Source organism: Podarcis liolepis, assembly GCF_965112155.1.
Source record: "Podarcis liolepis genome assembly, chromosome: Z".
NCBI lineage: Eukaryota > Metazoa > Chordata > Lepidosauria > Squamata > Lacertidae > Podarcis > Podarcis liolepis.
The window spans coordinates 47,729,792-47,746,084 of record NC_139570.1 but is presented as its reverse complement, the minus strand read 5'-3'; the positions used below and the strand labels follow the sequence as shown (position 1 = coordinate 47,746,084).

Sequence of the window (16,293 nt, the reverse complement as noted above, 5' to 3'; positions counted from 1 at the left end):
TGTGGATCCTCCCCACTGCCCCCAAATGGTGCCGCCTTATACTGGGTCAGGTGAGGGATCTGTCCAGCTTGGAACACTGTGCTTTGATTAGCAGCAGCTCCTTGAGGTCGGTCTGTTAATTTAGGGGTGGGGAACCTTCCAGCCCACCAGCCAGGTTTGGCCTGCCAGGTCTCCTCAGTTCTGCTCAGTTACTATCTCTCTCCATCCCCATGGGCCTGTTGGGATGCGTCCGGGGAGACAGGGGCATTTGGCAGGCCCCCAGCTGGCTCTGGCCACTGGCCGGCAGCCGGGGAACTCCAGTTCTCAGAACAGCATCAAAAACTGTGACTCAGGCCACAGAAGCCTTCAAAGCTTAAGCGCGCAAGCCAGCAGAGATAAGAACTCTTTGCAACGGAAGAGGAATATGTGCTGTGAGTATTCGCAGGGACCGGGCCCCAAGTGCAGTGAGTATTTGCAGGGACCAGGCCCCGGGTGCTGTGAGGCATATGTAAGCATATTTACATCATTTTATTCAGCAGCAGACAAAGGAAAACATGTCTGCTTCCCTTCGTGTCCAAGCAAACAGCATAGGCAAAAGCAATATACAAACAGAAGTTCCCAGCAAGCTGTGCTGGAATGTAAACAGACATGTGACATGCAACAATCCACATAGCTGTTTCTCTCAGGGTGGAACGGAACATCAATATCCTAACAGAGCCAACTTTTGACAGGTTGGTGGCACTGCCCAGGGGCTCATGTTGGCTTTTGGAGGTGGGAGATGATGATCTGGCTTTCTGGGGCAGAAAGGTCTCCCACTCTTGGCGTAGGCAGAAGGAAATGGGTGGACACTAAAAAGGCCGATTTGTCTTCTTCAGTTACCTGGGCCGGAAGCAAGTGAACGCTGAGGATGAGGAGCTGGTGGAGGATGTACGAAATCTTGTGGTGCCTGGATATTCCTACTGGACTTTAGCTTACATCATCTCACGGCGAGGGGCTCAGAAACTGATTGATGCACAGCCGCTGTCCAAAATCCTCCCTGTGGATGAATTCCTGCCCATCATGTATGACAAGCACCCCAAGTAAGGATCTTGAAATATTGTGGGTTTGTTTCAATTGGCTTGGAGTTCAGATGTAGTAATAACAGAACAGCAACCTTGCCTTGATGTTCTCATGGAAGTGCTGAAGAAGCACCCTGTCTGTATGGGAAAGTCTGTGGTGGATTTAATGTGTGAGTGGGACCTGCGACAAAATGTTGCAGTGTGGAACACTTGATGGAGGAGAGGGCTGTTAATGGCTAGCCATGGTGGCTATGTTGTGCCTCCACATGCAGAGGCAGTAACGCTTGTGGATTCCAGTTGCTGGAAACCACAGGGAGGGACAGAATTGCTCTTGTGCTCAGGTTTTGCAGGTTTCATACAGGCATCCGGTTGACCACTGTGAGAACAGGATGCTGGACTAGATGGGTCATGGGCCTGATCCAGCCTCAGGGCACTTACTGTATGTTCGTAATGCTTTTCTTCAGGGCCCGTCTAGACCCCATTTTTATTGTGAATTTGTGGTTGTTTGTTTTCATGGTGCTTTGGGGGCAGTTATGCACTATCCCACTTTCAGTTCTGTTTACACCTGCAAAAGTTTCAGGGCAGCCATGCTTGCTTTGTTTCCGTGTCGTACAGCTCCCTGCTGATAACTTTCTATACCACAAATACTCCTTTTGTTGCACTGCAGTGCAAAAGCTTAGTAATCTAGAGGGCAATAAAGCAGCAACATAGGAGGAAGTATCTCAAAACAGCTAATGACGGGGAAGGATGTTTGGACGGTCCAGTACAAATCTACAGCTATTGTACTCTTGTTGCACCAATGACATGGCTGTATATGTCTGGGAAAACCAAACAAGCACCAACCAGTCAGGGGTGGGAGGCTAAATCTCCAACAACAACAACAACAACAACAACAACAACAACAACAACAATTGTACCCTGTCCATCTTATTGGGTTTCCCCAGCCACTCCGGGCGGCTTCCACAAAGACCAAAAATACACTAATATATCATACATTAAAAACTTCCCTAAACAGGGCTGCCTTCAGATATCTTCTAAATGTCAGGTAGTTATTTTTCTCTTTGACATCTGATGGGAGGGTGTAACCTCACTTATCATGGTGAGGGAACCGCCAGAAGGCCCTCAGACATGGACCTCAGTGTCCGGGCTGAACAATGGGGATGGAGAAGCTCCTTCAGGTATACTGGACCGAGGCCGTTTTGGGCTTTAAAGGTCAGCACCAACACTTTGAATTGTGCTCAGAAACGTCAAGGCTGACACACACAGATAAGGCCTCCAGAATAAGTTGGGCAGGATCATGCCTTGTAAGCAAAGAAAAGAAGAAAAGCGCCTCTCTCCCTGCCCCGCACCAATTCCTGCCTTCACTGCTCCGGCATCAGTTAAGGGAAAACATCTGTTCCTATGACTTCACTCCCTCCAGCCTGCAGAAGTCTGTGGAAAAGAATAGTCAGCAAGCCCCCAGGAGGAGGAGGAGGAGGGTGTTGAGGTTTCTTGAACGGCCATTCGCTCAGTTTTCTGGAAGCATAATAGGAGCCAGGGAAATGTGGCTGATTGCCATGGCTTGGGACTGGGATGGAGACTCCCTGGTCCTCCTGATGCTCTAGGGCAGACGTCAGGGCATAGAAGAGGCAGTTTTCCACCGGGTCCTCATGTCCCTCACAAAACATCTTCCCTTGATGCTTGGGGTGCCCTCCCAAACATTGGGGGTTGGCATGGGGGGTGTTGCTGTTGGGGGAGGGGTATGTGAAAGTTGCCTCCCCTGTTGGTGAGGAAATGGCAGGAATGATGAACTCCCCTTTACCACCAGATCCTAAACCTCTGCTGTCTCGTGGCTCTAGTCATTCATGAGAAAGGTTTCAGGAGTAAACCCCAAGGAAAAATCCACACCTGATTCTTTGTGAGACACCTTCAGGGGAAGAAAAGGCTAAGCTAAGGAATAAACCCTACACAAATTCAGAGTGGAGTCCCTAAGGCAGTTGAATGGTGCCTTGTACTCCTCCTGCAGCCAAGCTGGTGTCAAACGTCTTGCTCCACTTTCCTTTAGACCACACCTGCAATGCCGAGAGGGGGGGGTCTTGTCTCCTGGGCAGCCCAGGACCTCATGCACACTGCCCAGGCTTGCACTTCAGAGTCACTCTGCTGCTGCAAACACAGTAGTTTGCCTTCACCTCTAGAGGTGCACTCCACTGTCTCTCAAGGCAGATGGATGCCGGCAACAACAACAAGGGGAACTTGTCCCCCCCCCCATATCATTTTTATTAATTTTACAATACAGTCATACCTCATGTTACATTTGCTTCAGTTTGAGCGTTTTCAGGTTGTGTCCTGCGGTGACCCGGAAGTACCGGAAAGGGTTACTTCCAGGTTTCCTCACTTGCGCATGCACAGATGCTCAAAATGAAGTCATGCGCATGCGCAGAAGTGGTGAATCACGACCCGCAGATGCGCAGACACGGGTTGCGTTCTGCTCATCTTGCGATTGGGCCTCCGGAATGGATCCCGTTCGCAACCAGAGGTACCACTGTAATGCTTTCCATTACAATCTCTCCTCTTATATTATACATTTTGGCTTTTTAGGGCCCTGACTTCCTTCAAACCTTCCTTGCGATTTTCTATCTTTCATTTCAAATTTCTGCATTTTCACTACTTAACCATTGCTTTCAAATCAAAAACATCAAAGCATATTTCTTATTCCTCTCTGCAGTGATTTTTATACCTTTCCTTACAAAGCTTCTTGCAATCCTACTAATGTGTTTGATTGACTACAATTGTCTTTCAAATAATTTACAAATTTAGTCCAGTCCTTGATGAACTTCTGGTCCCACTGTTCTCGGATTCTTCCTGTCATTTTGGCCAGTTCCGCATACTCTGTTAACTTCAGTTGCCATTATTCCTTTGTCGGTAATTCCTCGTTTCCACTTCTGTGCTAATAAAATTCGTGCTGCAGTTGTTGCATATAGGAAAAGCTTAGTATCTTGTCTGTTAATGTCTGTACCACAACAAGGGGAATTTGTGGCCCTCTAGATGTTGTTGGACTCCAACTCCCATCAGTCCTTGCTGATGCTGAGAATCCAACAACATCTGGAGGGCTTCAGGCTCCCTATCCCTGTTTTGACGGATGGGCTATTTTCCTGGCCTACCCAACTGTGTCAGTAGGCAGTGATTGGCTTTGACAGGCACAGACTAAGGCCCACGCTGTGGTAAGGGGCCCCACTGTTGACCTTCAGAGCCCTCCTCTCCTTCTGCCCTGTTCAGCCTTGCAGTTGCCACATGTTCGCCTTCCCTCTCAGTTGAGCAAGGAGGAGCATTGGCCTCCACTTGCCTTGCCCGCTTCCTCTGTACGCTGGTGTGGATTAGGCCCAGTGGGAGAGAGCAAGCAAATGGGCAACAGAGGCAGGTCTTGTTCAGCCCTCCTGCCCCTCCCCCCCCCAAAAAAATCTGGAGTCCATCACTGGGTCACCATAGTAAGCAATGCCGGCACGTGGGATGGAGCAGCCACGCTGTGCCCCAAATAGAAAGTGGGCTTGATAGGAGAAGCTTTTGTGTCTTGCTTGCTGCATGGCTTCCCACGAGCTACACTGGCTTCTGCTCAAGACACTTCGGGAATGTGATTTACAGGCAGCCGGCTGAGGCTGAGCCAGGATTCCTGGCTGTGTTTTCAGACTTTCCATCTGTGCCAGACTCTCGCTCCAAACCAGAATTTCACCTGGCCTTTTTTGGCTCTGTGTTTGCGTAATGCAAAATCAATCTCTTTCTTTCTTTCTTTCTTTCTTTCTTTCTTTCTTTCTTTCTTTCTCTCTCTCTCTCTCTCTCTCTCTCTCTCACACACACACACACACACAAAATATTGCTGGGTAGTCAATAACGCTTCCTTTGCTAATGGGGATGCATTTTGGCTCCCTTTGATCTCACTTCTCTCCCCACCTGCCCCAGTTTAGGACTGAGCTTCATGCATCTGATGAAGTGGATTCTTGTCAATAAGTGTTTATGCTAGGTTAGCCAACACTGGGTAGCCACAAGGTTGTTGTTGTTGTTGTGGTGGTGGTGGTGAATGACTTTTTAAAAAATGCTTTTACAGTACAGTATTGAATTTCCAAATTATTAACAAATACAGAAGAGAGAAAACAAATTTCTGAAACAAATTCCTAGAAACTCATTGAAAATGCATTTATTTTCAGCGTTAGGAACTAATGGTGTACTTATATCAGGTAAGTTGTAATACATTTTACAGTTGTTGCTGGACTCCCAACTCCCCACAGCTAACATAGCCAGTCGTCAAAGAAGATGAAAATTGGAGTTCACCAATGCCCAATGGGGGCACCACATTGGCTACCTTTAACAAATGTGCAAGGTTTTAAGATGCCACAAAGGAACGTGGGTGGTGCTGTGGTTAAACCACAGAGCCTAGGACTTGCTGATCAGAATGTCGGGGTTCGAATCCCCGTGGTAGGGTGAGCTCATGCTGCTCGGTCCCTGCTGCTGCCAACCTAGCAGTTCGAAAGCACATCAAAAGTGCAAGTAGATAAATAGGTACCACTCTGGCAGGAAGGTAAACGGCGTTTCCATGTGCTGCTCTGGTTCGCCAGAAGCGGCTTAGTCATGCTGGCCACATGACCCGGCCAATAAAGCAAGATGAGCGCCGCAACCCGAGAGTTGGTCACGACTGGACCTAATGGTCAGGGGTCCCTTTACCTTTACCTTTAAGGTGCCACAAGAGTGCCAAGTGGCTGAATTGGCTTGGAGTTCAGATGTCATAATGCAGAGCAGCCTTTGAGAATCACTGGTCAGAAGGATAGGCTGATGCTTCCTTCTCCTCCCTCTCTCTCAGTGAGGATTACAAAAAGCATTTCAGCAACCGGGACCTGCAAGCTTTCTCTGTGCGCCCCCACCTCGCCTACCCAACCCACTACACCGGCGACGCCGAGTGGATGAGCGACACAGAAACCTCCACCATCTGGGACGATGACTCACGCAAGACGGGCTGGAGCGGCTCGCAAAAGACACTGAAAGACACCCATGGCAGCGTAGGCACTTCAGGCCACTCCTTCCGCCCGGCCTCTCGGGATGAGCTATAACATCTGGCTGGTAAGTAAGGCCTGGGAAACAGCTGTGCAGCAGATGTGGAACCGCTTGGGCAGAGCCGTATGCTGTAGGGCAGTTGGCTGCAGGAAGCCTTTCCCAGAAATGATTGCTTCTCGCCCCCCACCCCACCCCCTGCCCTGCAACTCATCTACAGCATGATGGCATTTTATGTACAATTAACTTGCAAACTTGCACGGTTGAAAACAGACCGGTTGAAACTGTGAAAATTAAATGCACACCAGGTGGAGAGCTTGAAAGCTCTTTTTGAGCATGGAAGGAGCTGTTAAGCTGTCTGCCTTGCTTACTGGGCAGTGCCCAGTAAATGTTTTTATATTACTGTACACTGCCCTGATACCTTATGAGTGGGTAGTATATAAATACTTTTACTGCATGACCAAAATAAATAAATGAGCACCTTGCAAGGAGGCTCACCTTCATCACTGGGTAGGTGGTCTCCTGCAGGCCTGTATGCAGAGATGTGTGTATGTAACTTGCTGTTTGTTTGGACTCTTTGTGTATGTGTGTCCTCAACGTGTCATGGAGCTAACTGGAAAGGTTCCATCTCTTAAAAAGATAAATAAATCAAGAACTGTCTTACTGGAGCCACCAATTTTGCTGAGACATTGGGCGCCAGTTTGCTGAAGTCCAAAGTATTCATTCTTGCCAAGACACTTCAGTTCTGCCATCGTTGCTGTTTAGATTAAGGCAGCAAAGTAATAATTATCCTGGTGAGGGTTGTCAGTTGTTTGAAACTGGTTGCTACTCGTTGGACAGCCGCTTGAAATGCACTGATGTGTAAGTCTTTGTATTGAGCTCTACATCTTCACTTGCTCATTTCTGCAGATCTCTCTTAGAAAGCAGCAAGCCAGGCCTCTTGTTTGTTTTTCTGGCCATGTCTGTGTCCTGTGAGGCTCTTTCTCCCTCCATATTTATGGGGGGGGAGCAAAGTGGGTAGTTACCTGGGGTGGCACATTTGAGGAGGCAGTGCCTCCCCCAAAAGTTTGGCAAAGGGCTCACCCTAACCGAAGTGATCAAGAGGATGGAGCAACTCAACTATGAAGAAAGTGTTCGGGATTTTTTAGTTTATAGAAAAGACAAGGAAGAGGAGACAATGATAGAAGTTTATAGAATTATGCACAGCCAGTGAATCCGAATGTTGGAAGATTCAGGGAAGATAGAAGAAAGCACTTCTTTATGCAGGACACACGTCAAGCTGTGGAATTCCCACAGGAAGCAGCAGTGGTCAGCAACCTGGAGTGCTTTGGATTAGACCATTTCACGGGGGCCACTAGGGGGCGCATTGGAATATGGCCGACAATACCATCTCTCCGACCCACACGGGGTAATTAAGAGGCTGTTATGGGAGTAGGCAGCCTCCCTTGTTGCCCCAAGGAAATGGGGAACACTGCCCTTGCATGCTGTGCCCATAAATCACCCCCTAATTTGAAAGAAGGAGGTGAGGGCCCTAGGCAGAATGCCCCCGTGTGGACATCGGCTCTCCTGGTTGCTGTTTCTGATCGCGCACTAGTTGCAGCAATTTGGAATAATTAATTACAAAAAAAGCAAATGCATATATTTCAAGTGAAGAAGGGGAGTGAAGTCTGCCAATTTAAGTGACTTCTGCGAAAGAAGACGACGGGTTGGAGAAACAGGAATATTTTACGATGAAGATACACCAAAGGCTGGGTATGTTGACAACGGGACTGAATGGGGGGAAAACCTTTTTTACTTTCCTTCTATGTGATTTACAAGAACCCCTCCTCATTAGAATCGTCGGTTGAACTAACCCAAGCAGGATGATTAAGGTCTGTGTGGAGATAAACTTTAACCAAAAGTATGCTTTATGGAGATTGAGAAGCAATAAGAGCTTTTGGAATGGCGCAGCAATTAATTCGGAGTCGCCATCTTGCCAAAGGATTTATAGCCGGGAGGAAGAACGGACTTGTTTTCAGACTGCATTCCTGGTGAATCTCCTCAGAGGTTTTGAGAATGGAGGCAGATTGGTGAAGATTAATGACGCTAAGACTGTTTTGATGTATGGAAGTGATATTATATGGAAAACGTCTGGATATGGCTACTGGATAAAAAAATAATATCCACGCAGGATTACAAAATGTTCTAACCAGCTTGTGGAGACTATCAGAGGTCACAAAGAGAAAGGAAAAATATATGAAAATAACGAGATGTGGAAAAACAATAAGAAAGGACTGGATAGTACTGTGAACATCATAAGGTTAGATTTGTGGACATTAAAACAGCAGTAAGAAGCAAGAAGTTGATTGGATCCCCTTCAGAACTTGAAATATGGGTACCCCCAACAAATATTTAAAATTTGGCTGTGTAATTTGGAATTTATGTAATTTGGTTTGATTTGATGTGATTGGTCGGTTAATAAAAAATTATTCTAAAAAAAAAGAAAAAGGATTAGACCATTTCACAGAGCAGAAGGCTATTGACGGTTACTAGACAGGATAGCCATGCTCTGCCAGCATATTTGGAGGCAGCAATGTTTCTGAATACCAGTTATTGGAAACTTCAGGATTTTTGTTATTGTTCCATCTGGTTGGCCACTGTAGAAACAGAATGCTGGACTAAATGGGCCATTGGCCTGATCCAGCAGGACTCTTCTTATGTTCAGGCTCTGGAGCTGCTGCATTGGGCTGGTCAGTGGGGAGAACTAAGTTGCCACACCACCCAAGGGCAGGGTCCCCTATTCTGAAAGGGAAGATAGAGCAACTCCAGAACAGCGTCCCCCAAGTTGGAGGGCAAGGAGCCCCCTGGCAAAGCAGGTGGGAGGTGGGGCGCAGTCAAGAACACTCCTGCTTTTGTTCTGCATCCAGGAAGCAACCTCCCCCTTTCCACTTGCCCACCTCACTGCTTTTCTCACCACTTGTCTACTTGCCCCTAGCTGTGAAAGCAGGCTTTTCGCTCAAGACTCCCTCTGTGTGGGGCCTCATCTTGCTAAGGAGGATGTCTCCACCCCCTTTGCATGTCTCCCGCACACTGCATGCACTTGGTCATGATCCTCCTGCAGAGTCCTGTCTGTATCTACTCAGAAGTGAACCCCTCCCGTAGCTCAGAGGGGCTTGCTTCTTCCAAGTATGTGGGCCTATGACTGCAGTTTCCTCTAATCATGTATACAGTTTATTACTGAACGGAGTGGAAGTCGCTTCTGCTGTGGGTAGCAGAGCACACACCATAAATACTGCGTATGAATCAAAGAAGCAGAATAATACAGTGGTACCTCGGGTTACATACACTTCAGGTTACATATGCTTCAGGTTACAAACTCCGCTAACCCAGAAATAGTGCTTCAGGTTAAGAACTTTGCTTCAGGATAAGAACAGAAATCGTGCTCTGGCGGCGCAGTGGCAGCAGGAGGCCCCATTAGCTAAAGTGGTGCTTCAGGTTAAGAACAGTTTCAGGTTAAGAACGGACCTCCGGAACGAATCAAGTACTTAACCCGAGGTACCACTGTACAGAAAGCTGAAATATGTGTGAATTTTGCATTGTTTTCTCTGTCTGCCCCTAATTTGGGTGATTTGGAATCAGGTTGGGTTTCTTTTTTTATTTTATATTCTTCATTGAAAAATTAAAAGTACAAAAGTACAAGTGCACAGAGTAAGATAAGACACAAAGAAGAAGAAACAAGAAATCGTATCTATGTAGAAAACAAAACAGAAAAGGATATTGTGCACATTACAAAAAAGGGGGGCACTTGTTATTGTAGTTAAGCAGACTTTAATCTAATATGTTTCGGTTTCTTTTTACATTTATACCCAACCTTTCCCTCAAGGAGTTCAAGGTGGTGTACAAGGTTCTTTCCTTTCTCTGTTTTATCCTCACAACACCCCTGTGAGGTAGGGCCTTGAGCTGTGAAGGACTGACTGGTCCAAGGTCAGCCAGTGAATTTCATGGCCAAGTTCAAGGGGAGGATTTGAACCCAGGTCTCCCAGATCCTAGTCCAACATCCTAACCACTGCATAACACATCACGGATAAACAACCTTGTAAATGAAAACATCTGGCAGTTTTTAGTCCAAGGAAAGAGGGATGCATTCTCCACAAGCCCCACCCTCTGTCCCACTTCTGTGGATTTCTCTCTGATTTGTGCCTTGTTTGTGTGGGAGGTTTTAGCACTAGCAGGAGCCTGACATCTGGGCAAAACCTGCGACCCTCTAAAGAACCTGGAAACCAGAGAAAACTCAGCAGCTGGAACATGGCTCTGAATCCTCCTGCCCTTAGCCTGATTTCAGGCAGTTGGCCTCGGCTCCCAAAAGCCGCGTGGGCTTCCTCTGCTACTCTGGCTGACTCTTTCTCTTCCCTGGACGGCCTGTGTGTCTTGCAGAGCCTAAACAAGCAGGAGTTTCAAAAGACTCTGTCTAAGGACGTGTGCCGAGGCTCAGTGCTGCTTTTGTGAGTTCCCTGAAGCTGCTAGGACAGGAAATCCCGAGAAACTGCTCAGATTCCGAGGTAAACAAACAACGGCCCTGTGCTCCCTGCAGCTGGAGGTCAGGGAAGTCTGGCTTGCTTTGCTGTTAGCCAGCTGGTTCTCAGCTGTAGCCTCCGGCACCCCCACTTTTTGAAAAAGATCCTACATACTGGTGATGCACAGTTCAGGGAAAGGAAATGAAGCAGCAAAGCACTGCACTCGGAGCCCGCTTGCTGTTCCCTGTGTCAAGAATGCAACCACAGGATAATGAAAACCATGCAACGCAGGTCGCTATAAGCTGGATCGGTTTCCTGCAACGAAGATATTTCTGGGTCCCAGTTTGCATGTGCTGGTTAATGATTTGCCGCAGGAATGAGGAGCCTCAGACCCAGGAGCCAAATCTGACCCTCCTGGCCTCTCTGCGTGTGACTGTTCACTGGCTTCACCCATTACCAGCCTTGCTTTGGGACCTTCATGAGTGCTTTTGCCTGGCTGGAATATGTCTTTGAACTCTGATCATGCCTCTTGGTTGCCTGGACGGAGGATAATGTGCAATCTGCTCATGTGTACAGAAACTATTGCACAAAGGCAAAAAGCACATTCGTTGTCTACTCCCCCCCTTTTTTTTGGCCCTGCCCATCAGTGGCATGCTATGAAAATGTCTATTCCCCTCACAGACCTACAATCCCCAGTGTTTCCTGTGAAGAGGGATTGGTTGTTTAAGCCACCCTGGGAAGGGAACAGGGTATCCCTTATAAACTTTCAGCACGCTTAGCAAACTGCATCTCAAAGGAAGCTGTGTTTGTTTAAAGTGGTTTCATAGCACTTTAAATGTACAGTATGAATGTGGCCTTAATCTACCTTCTCTTACTATGATTGCTGCCATTGGGCAGGTTTATATGTTGAGAGTGTGTGCCTTGAAATTCCATGCAAGTCGCAGAGTTTTGTAATTTGTCAATAATGAGAATCTTGGCTTACATTTAAACAGCAACGAAGGACAAGTTCCTAGCCCCTGTGCCCTGAAACCAATCCCTGCAAAAACAGCAGCTGGTGGAATAAGCACCTTGCTTATCATTGCACACACGGCCTATGTCTCCAACTATAGCAGCAGGTCTATGCCAAAATGTTTTCTTCCTGCTCTCTATCAGTAGGTTTTACTCTAATAACACCCATCTCTTCCTTTTTCCCTCCCAGGTGTACCTGCTGCAGCCCATAAGCGAGAAGACGATGATAGATCAAGGATTGGTTCCCCCACTCACCACCTTGTATTAGGACACTCTGTTTGCTTGAGCTGTGTTGAACAGGGAAACGAATGCACTGTGTGCAAAACTTGCATCAAAGACCAGTTTGTGCTCTGCCAATGCCTCTGGAATTTCCCTTTTTGGATGACGGTGGAGTTTTGGGGTGCTGCAATATTTGTGCTCTCCTAGCAGCAAAAGCTTCCTTCACTTATACGATGGTTTGGAGCTGATATTGGCACCAGCTGTGTGCCTTTGGCTGTTTTCCTTTCTCCACAAACACGCACACGTGTACAGCAGTTGCAAGAGACCTAATTTCTGCACCCTGCTGAGATGTAGATTGGTTTGTGCAGATGTTTGCTGTCAGAACAGGCCATTCCAACTTTTTTTATAAAAAAGACTCTCCAATTTGGATAAATAATCTGCACAGCGATTGGAGTTTTCTGCACTGCCTGGCATTGCCATGGGGCACGGCTGGTTTAGAGAGACAGTGTCTTCATTGAACACCAGAGGAGGGGAGAACCTCTGGCCCTCAAGATCTTTCTATCAGGCCTTTGACATCCTCCTGAAGCCACACACCCCTTGAGTCCCTTCCCTGGGTGAAATGTGTTGTTCAGCAGGGATATTGTGGCTCTTGCTTACCAGGGTGGAGCAACAGGTGTGGATGTGTATATGGGAAAACTTCTCAACATTTGCATGGTTGGAATCTGGCTTATGGTACAAATGGCAGAAGTTATACCTGATGCTTCAGTCACTCTTGCCTCTGGCCCCACCCACTGCTGGCATGCAGCCCCCCCAGGAGGCTGCTAGTAAGTGAATGTTTCCCCTAAGCCATCTAGGAGACCTCAGGACTCTCTCTTTGACTTAAAACAACAACAATTTTCACAGTATAGCAAAATAGAAAACACCCATACAATCAAGAAGAAAGAACACTTCTCTCAGAAGAGTAAGATAACAAAGGCTAACCAAATGTACCTCACTATACATAGCTGGCCATGTCTTGCTGGAGGATGCATAACTGAAAGCATTTAAGATAACTAGGGTTTTTTTAGTTGTACATTCTTGGATTGCATGGGGTTAGACTAGATGACCCTTGGGGGTACTTTCCAGCTTTATGGTTCTGTGGCTCCAAGTTGTTTTCCATTTGTGGTACATTTAGTGCTTTTAATTGTTGGGTTTGCTTTTCCATAAGAGCTGCTGTGCAAACCTCCTGCTTCCAAACAGCCGACTGTAAATTATCCGAAGTTCTCCAGTTTTGAGTAATCTGTTGTTCAGCTGCCACCAGCAGGGATGGGACTAGTTAGGACCTCCACGTTGGCTGACAGACTGTGTTCTGCCTGTTGACTCTGGAGTTAGAATCATAGAATCATAGAATCATAGAGTTGGAAGAGACCACAAGGGCCATCGAGTCCAACCCCCTGCCAAGCAGGAAACACCATCAGAGCACTCCTGACATATGGTTGTCAAGCCTCTGCTTAAAGACCTCCAAAGTAGGAGACTCCACCACACTCCTTGGCAGCAAATTCCACTGTCAAACAGCTCTTACTGCCAGGAAGTTCTTCCTAATGTTTAGGTGGAATCTTCTTTCTTGTAGTTTGGCTCCTTGCTCCGTGTCCGCTTCTCTGGAGCAGCAGTTCTTCAGTTCCAGTTCTCTCTCCACTGTCAGCTTCCGCTGACACACCATTTCCTCAACTCTTTGTTGCATTTCTTAAAAAGGCAAAACTAGTAAATCAAACTGAAGATTAAATTTGATCTCTTATTTAAATGTACAGAGCCATATCTTCACTGTATTCTTGTTCCCCTCTCCAAAGCTATGGGGTAATATCCATTGGCCATAACCAGGGTAGACCCATTGACTTCAGGAATTTTATTTATTTCATTGGGTGTCCTCTCAATATGACTTGGCTGGATATCACCCATCATTGCCAACTTTTTCTGCCAATGTTCTTCTGCCCTTTAAAGCCCCTGTACAACAAACAGAGGGACGCGGGTGGCGCTGTGGGTTAAACCACAGAGGCTAGGACTTGCTGATCAGAAGGTCGGCGGTTCGAATCCCCGCGACGGGGTGAGCTCCCATTGCTCAGTCCCTGCTCCTGCCAACCTAGCAGTTCGAAAGCACGTCAAAGTGCAAGTAGATAAATAGGTACCGCTCCAGCGGGAAGGTAAACGGCGTTTCCGTGCGCTGCTCTGGTTCGCCAGAAGTGGCTTAGTCATGCTGGCCACATGACCCAGAAGCTGTACGCCAGCTCCCTCGGCCAATAAAGCGAGATGAGCGCCGCAACCCCAGAGTTGGTCATGACTGGACCTAATGGTCAGGGGTCCCTTTACCTTTACCTTTACAACAAACAGAAGTCCGGCCTATGATGTTTTCTCCACCAGCATGTCTCCATGCTGGGCAGGGCAGGGGACTTCACCAGCTGAATATAAGTTTGTACAGGTGTTAACAGCACAAGGCCCTGTGCAGGAGGGAAATCTGGCAACCTTGAACATTTAGGGTACATGCTAACCTGGAGCATTTGCACTTCAGCCGTTGTGGGTTCTAATGGTCAGGAATCTAGCATGTAAAACTAATGATGTGATGAGAAAATTGTAGCTGTGCTATGGGGCGGGGGAGGGGGCGGGATTACAATAAATGCATAAAGAAATTTGCATTCTTATTTTGCCTTGGTTATTTTAGTTATTTTTAAATATTGATGAAATTGCACATGAGTTGAAGGAGCAATAGACAGAGGCCTCTGCTCAATGCTCAAATCCTACACCAGTGCTTTTAAGTCAGATTAAAAGAAGCTGCTTTTATACCTGGCCAGAAAAGTGATAAATTTTGCGTTCTATAGGTCTTGTGACAAAACCATAAGCACAGACAATAATAAAATAAAAAAACAAAGCCTCTACTTGAACAAATGGGACCATGTAATGCAAGCGGGAGTATAAATGAGAAGCCTCCATGACTACATGCAGTATATTTAAATTTACTGCTGTTTTGTCTAGTTATTTCTTCCTAATCTTCCTTGCCACCAGAGCAAAAAGGGCCGCTTTGTCAGTCACAACGGTGTTAGAGTCACTCAACCACCTCAGTCAACCCCTCTCTGCCAAGGGGAGGCTGCTTTCTTGAACAAACGGGGTTTAGAAAGCACCTCCTAGGCTCTGTTTATAATGGACAATATAACAAATAATGAAGACTATATTCTACCTCTGGTTGCCCACATGGCTAGAAACTTGCAGAACCTTAAAATGAAAGTACCTGGTGGTGGGTGGCAGCAGCACAGGGTAGGCAGCCCCCCCCCCCCCCGCATTTTAACATCCTAGAATGTCCTAGAGCAACACTGAGCCCAGCCATGCCCAGAAATGCTGCGAGGGTGAACCTGGGCATCCTGCTTCTTATAACAAAGGCGGCATTTTTTCATCTCCGCCAAGCTAAGCAGTTGGCGCCTTACCTATCTCGCCCTGACCTAGCCACTGTGATCCATGCAACAGTCACCTCCAGGCTTGATTATTGTAACTCACTCTATGCGGGGCTGCCCTTGAGACTGAACCAGAAACTCCAGATGGTGCAGAATGCTGCGGCGAGACTCCTTACGGGGTCCTCACCGTGGGATCACATTCACCTGATGCTATACCAGCTGCACTGGCTCCCAGTGGAGTTTAAGGTTTAAGGTGCTGGTTTTAACCTTTAAAGCCCTATACGGCCTAGGACCCTCATACCTACGGGACCACCTCTCCTGGTATGCCCCACGGAGGACCTTAAGGTCCACAAATGACAACATTTTGGAGGTCCCAGGTCGCAAGGTGGTTAGATTGGTCTCAGGTAGCGCCAGGGCCTTTTCAGTACTGGCCCTGATCTGGTGGCACGCTCTGTCACAAGAGTCTAGGGCCCTGTGGGACTTGACATCTTTCTGCAGGGCCTACAAGACAGAGCTGTTCCACCAGGTCTTTGGCCAGGGCACAGTCTGACCCCCTTCTTCGGTAATGCTCACAGAACTCTAGCCCAATGGTTGCCATTAATTTGATTCTGAATTGATTTTAGAATGAATTGATTTTAGAATGAATTGATTTTAGAATGAATTGATTTTAGAATGCTGTGATACTTTTATTGTTGTTAACCGCTCTGAGCCCAGCTTCAGCTAGGGAGGGCAGGATAGAAATAAACTATTATTGTTGTTGTTGTTGTTAAGTGATAATTCCTTCCCACAGTGGGAACCAGGCCCTTGTCCACAGACTTCACTGTAAAGGAGAATCGAACCCTTGTTTTTTGTTTAATATTTTTATTAAAGTTTTCTTGGTTTACAAAGGTATGTGCAATGTCTCTTTTTTCAAGTTACATTTTCCATAGGTCAGTTTCATTTGTTGAGGGTTATATTAGGAAGAAAAAGTGGGGGAGGTGATGTTTCTAATTTGCTTAATGTATGTGTGGGGTTTTGTGTCAGCATTACTCGTGCCGGTTCTCTGCTGTTCGCTTGTGTTCCTTTGGTGGTGAGAGAGGTTGGGGTTGGCCTAGGGTGTGGTTG

At 47.0% G+C, this 16,293-nt stretch overlaps 1 protein-coding gene across 2 annotated transcripts in view; it reads left to right on the top strand.

The window, feature by feature from the left end:
* CERCAM (cerebral endothelial cell adhesion molecule) overlaps positions 1-16,076 on the top strand; it is a 35,483-nt gene extending 19,407 nt beyond the window's left edge. The window contains exons 11-14 of one of the 2 annotated variants that reach the window (XR_014521587.1): positions 855-1,058; positions 5,866-6,122; positions 11,745-13,139; positions 13,423-16,076. Coding sequence is in view for 1 of the 2 variants with exons in the window: in XM_083485872.1 (XP_083341998.1) it covers positions 855-1,058; positions 5,866-6,112 (451 nt within the window). In the remaining variant the exon portion in view is untranslated. Of the gene's footprint in view, positions 1-854; positions 1,059-5,865; positions 6,123-7,240; positions 7,490-11,744; positions 13,140-13,422 lie in introns of those variants that run through there. The other variant, XM_083485872.1, reaches the window with a different exon arrangement.
* The last annotated feature ends 217 nt before the right edge of the window (positions 16,077-16,293 follow it).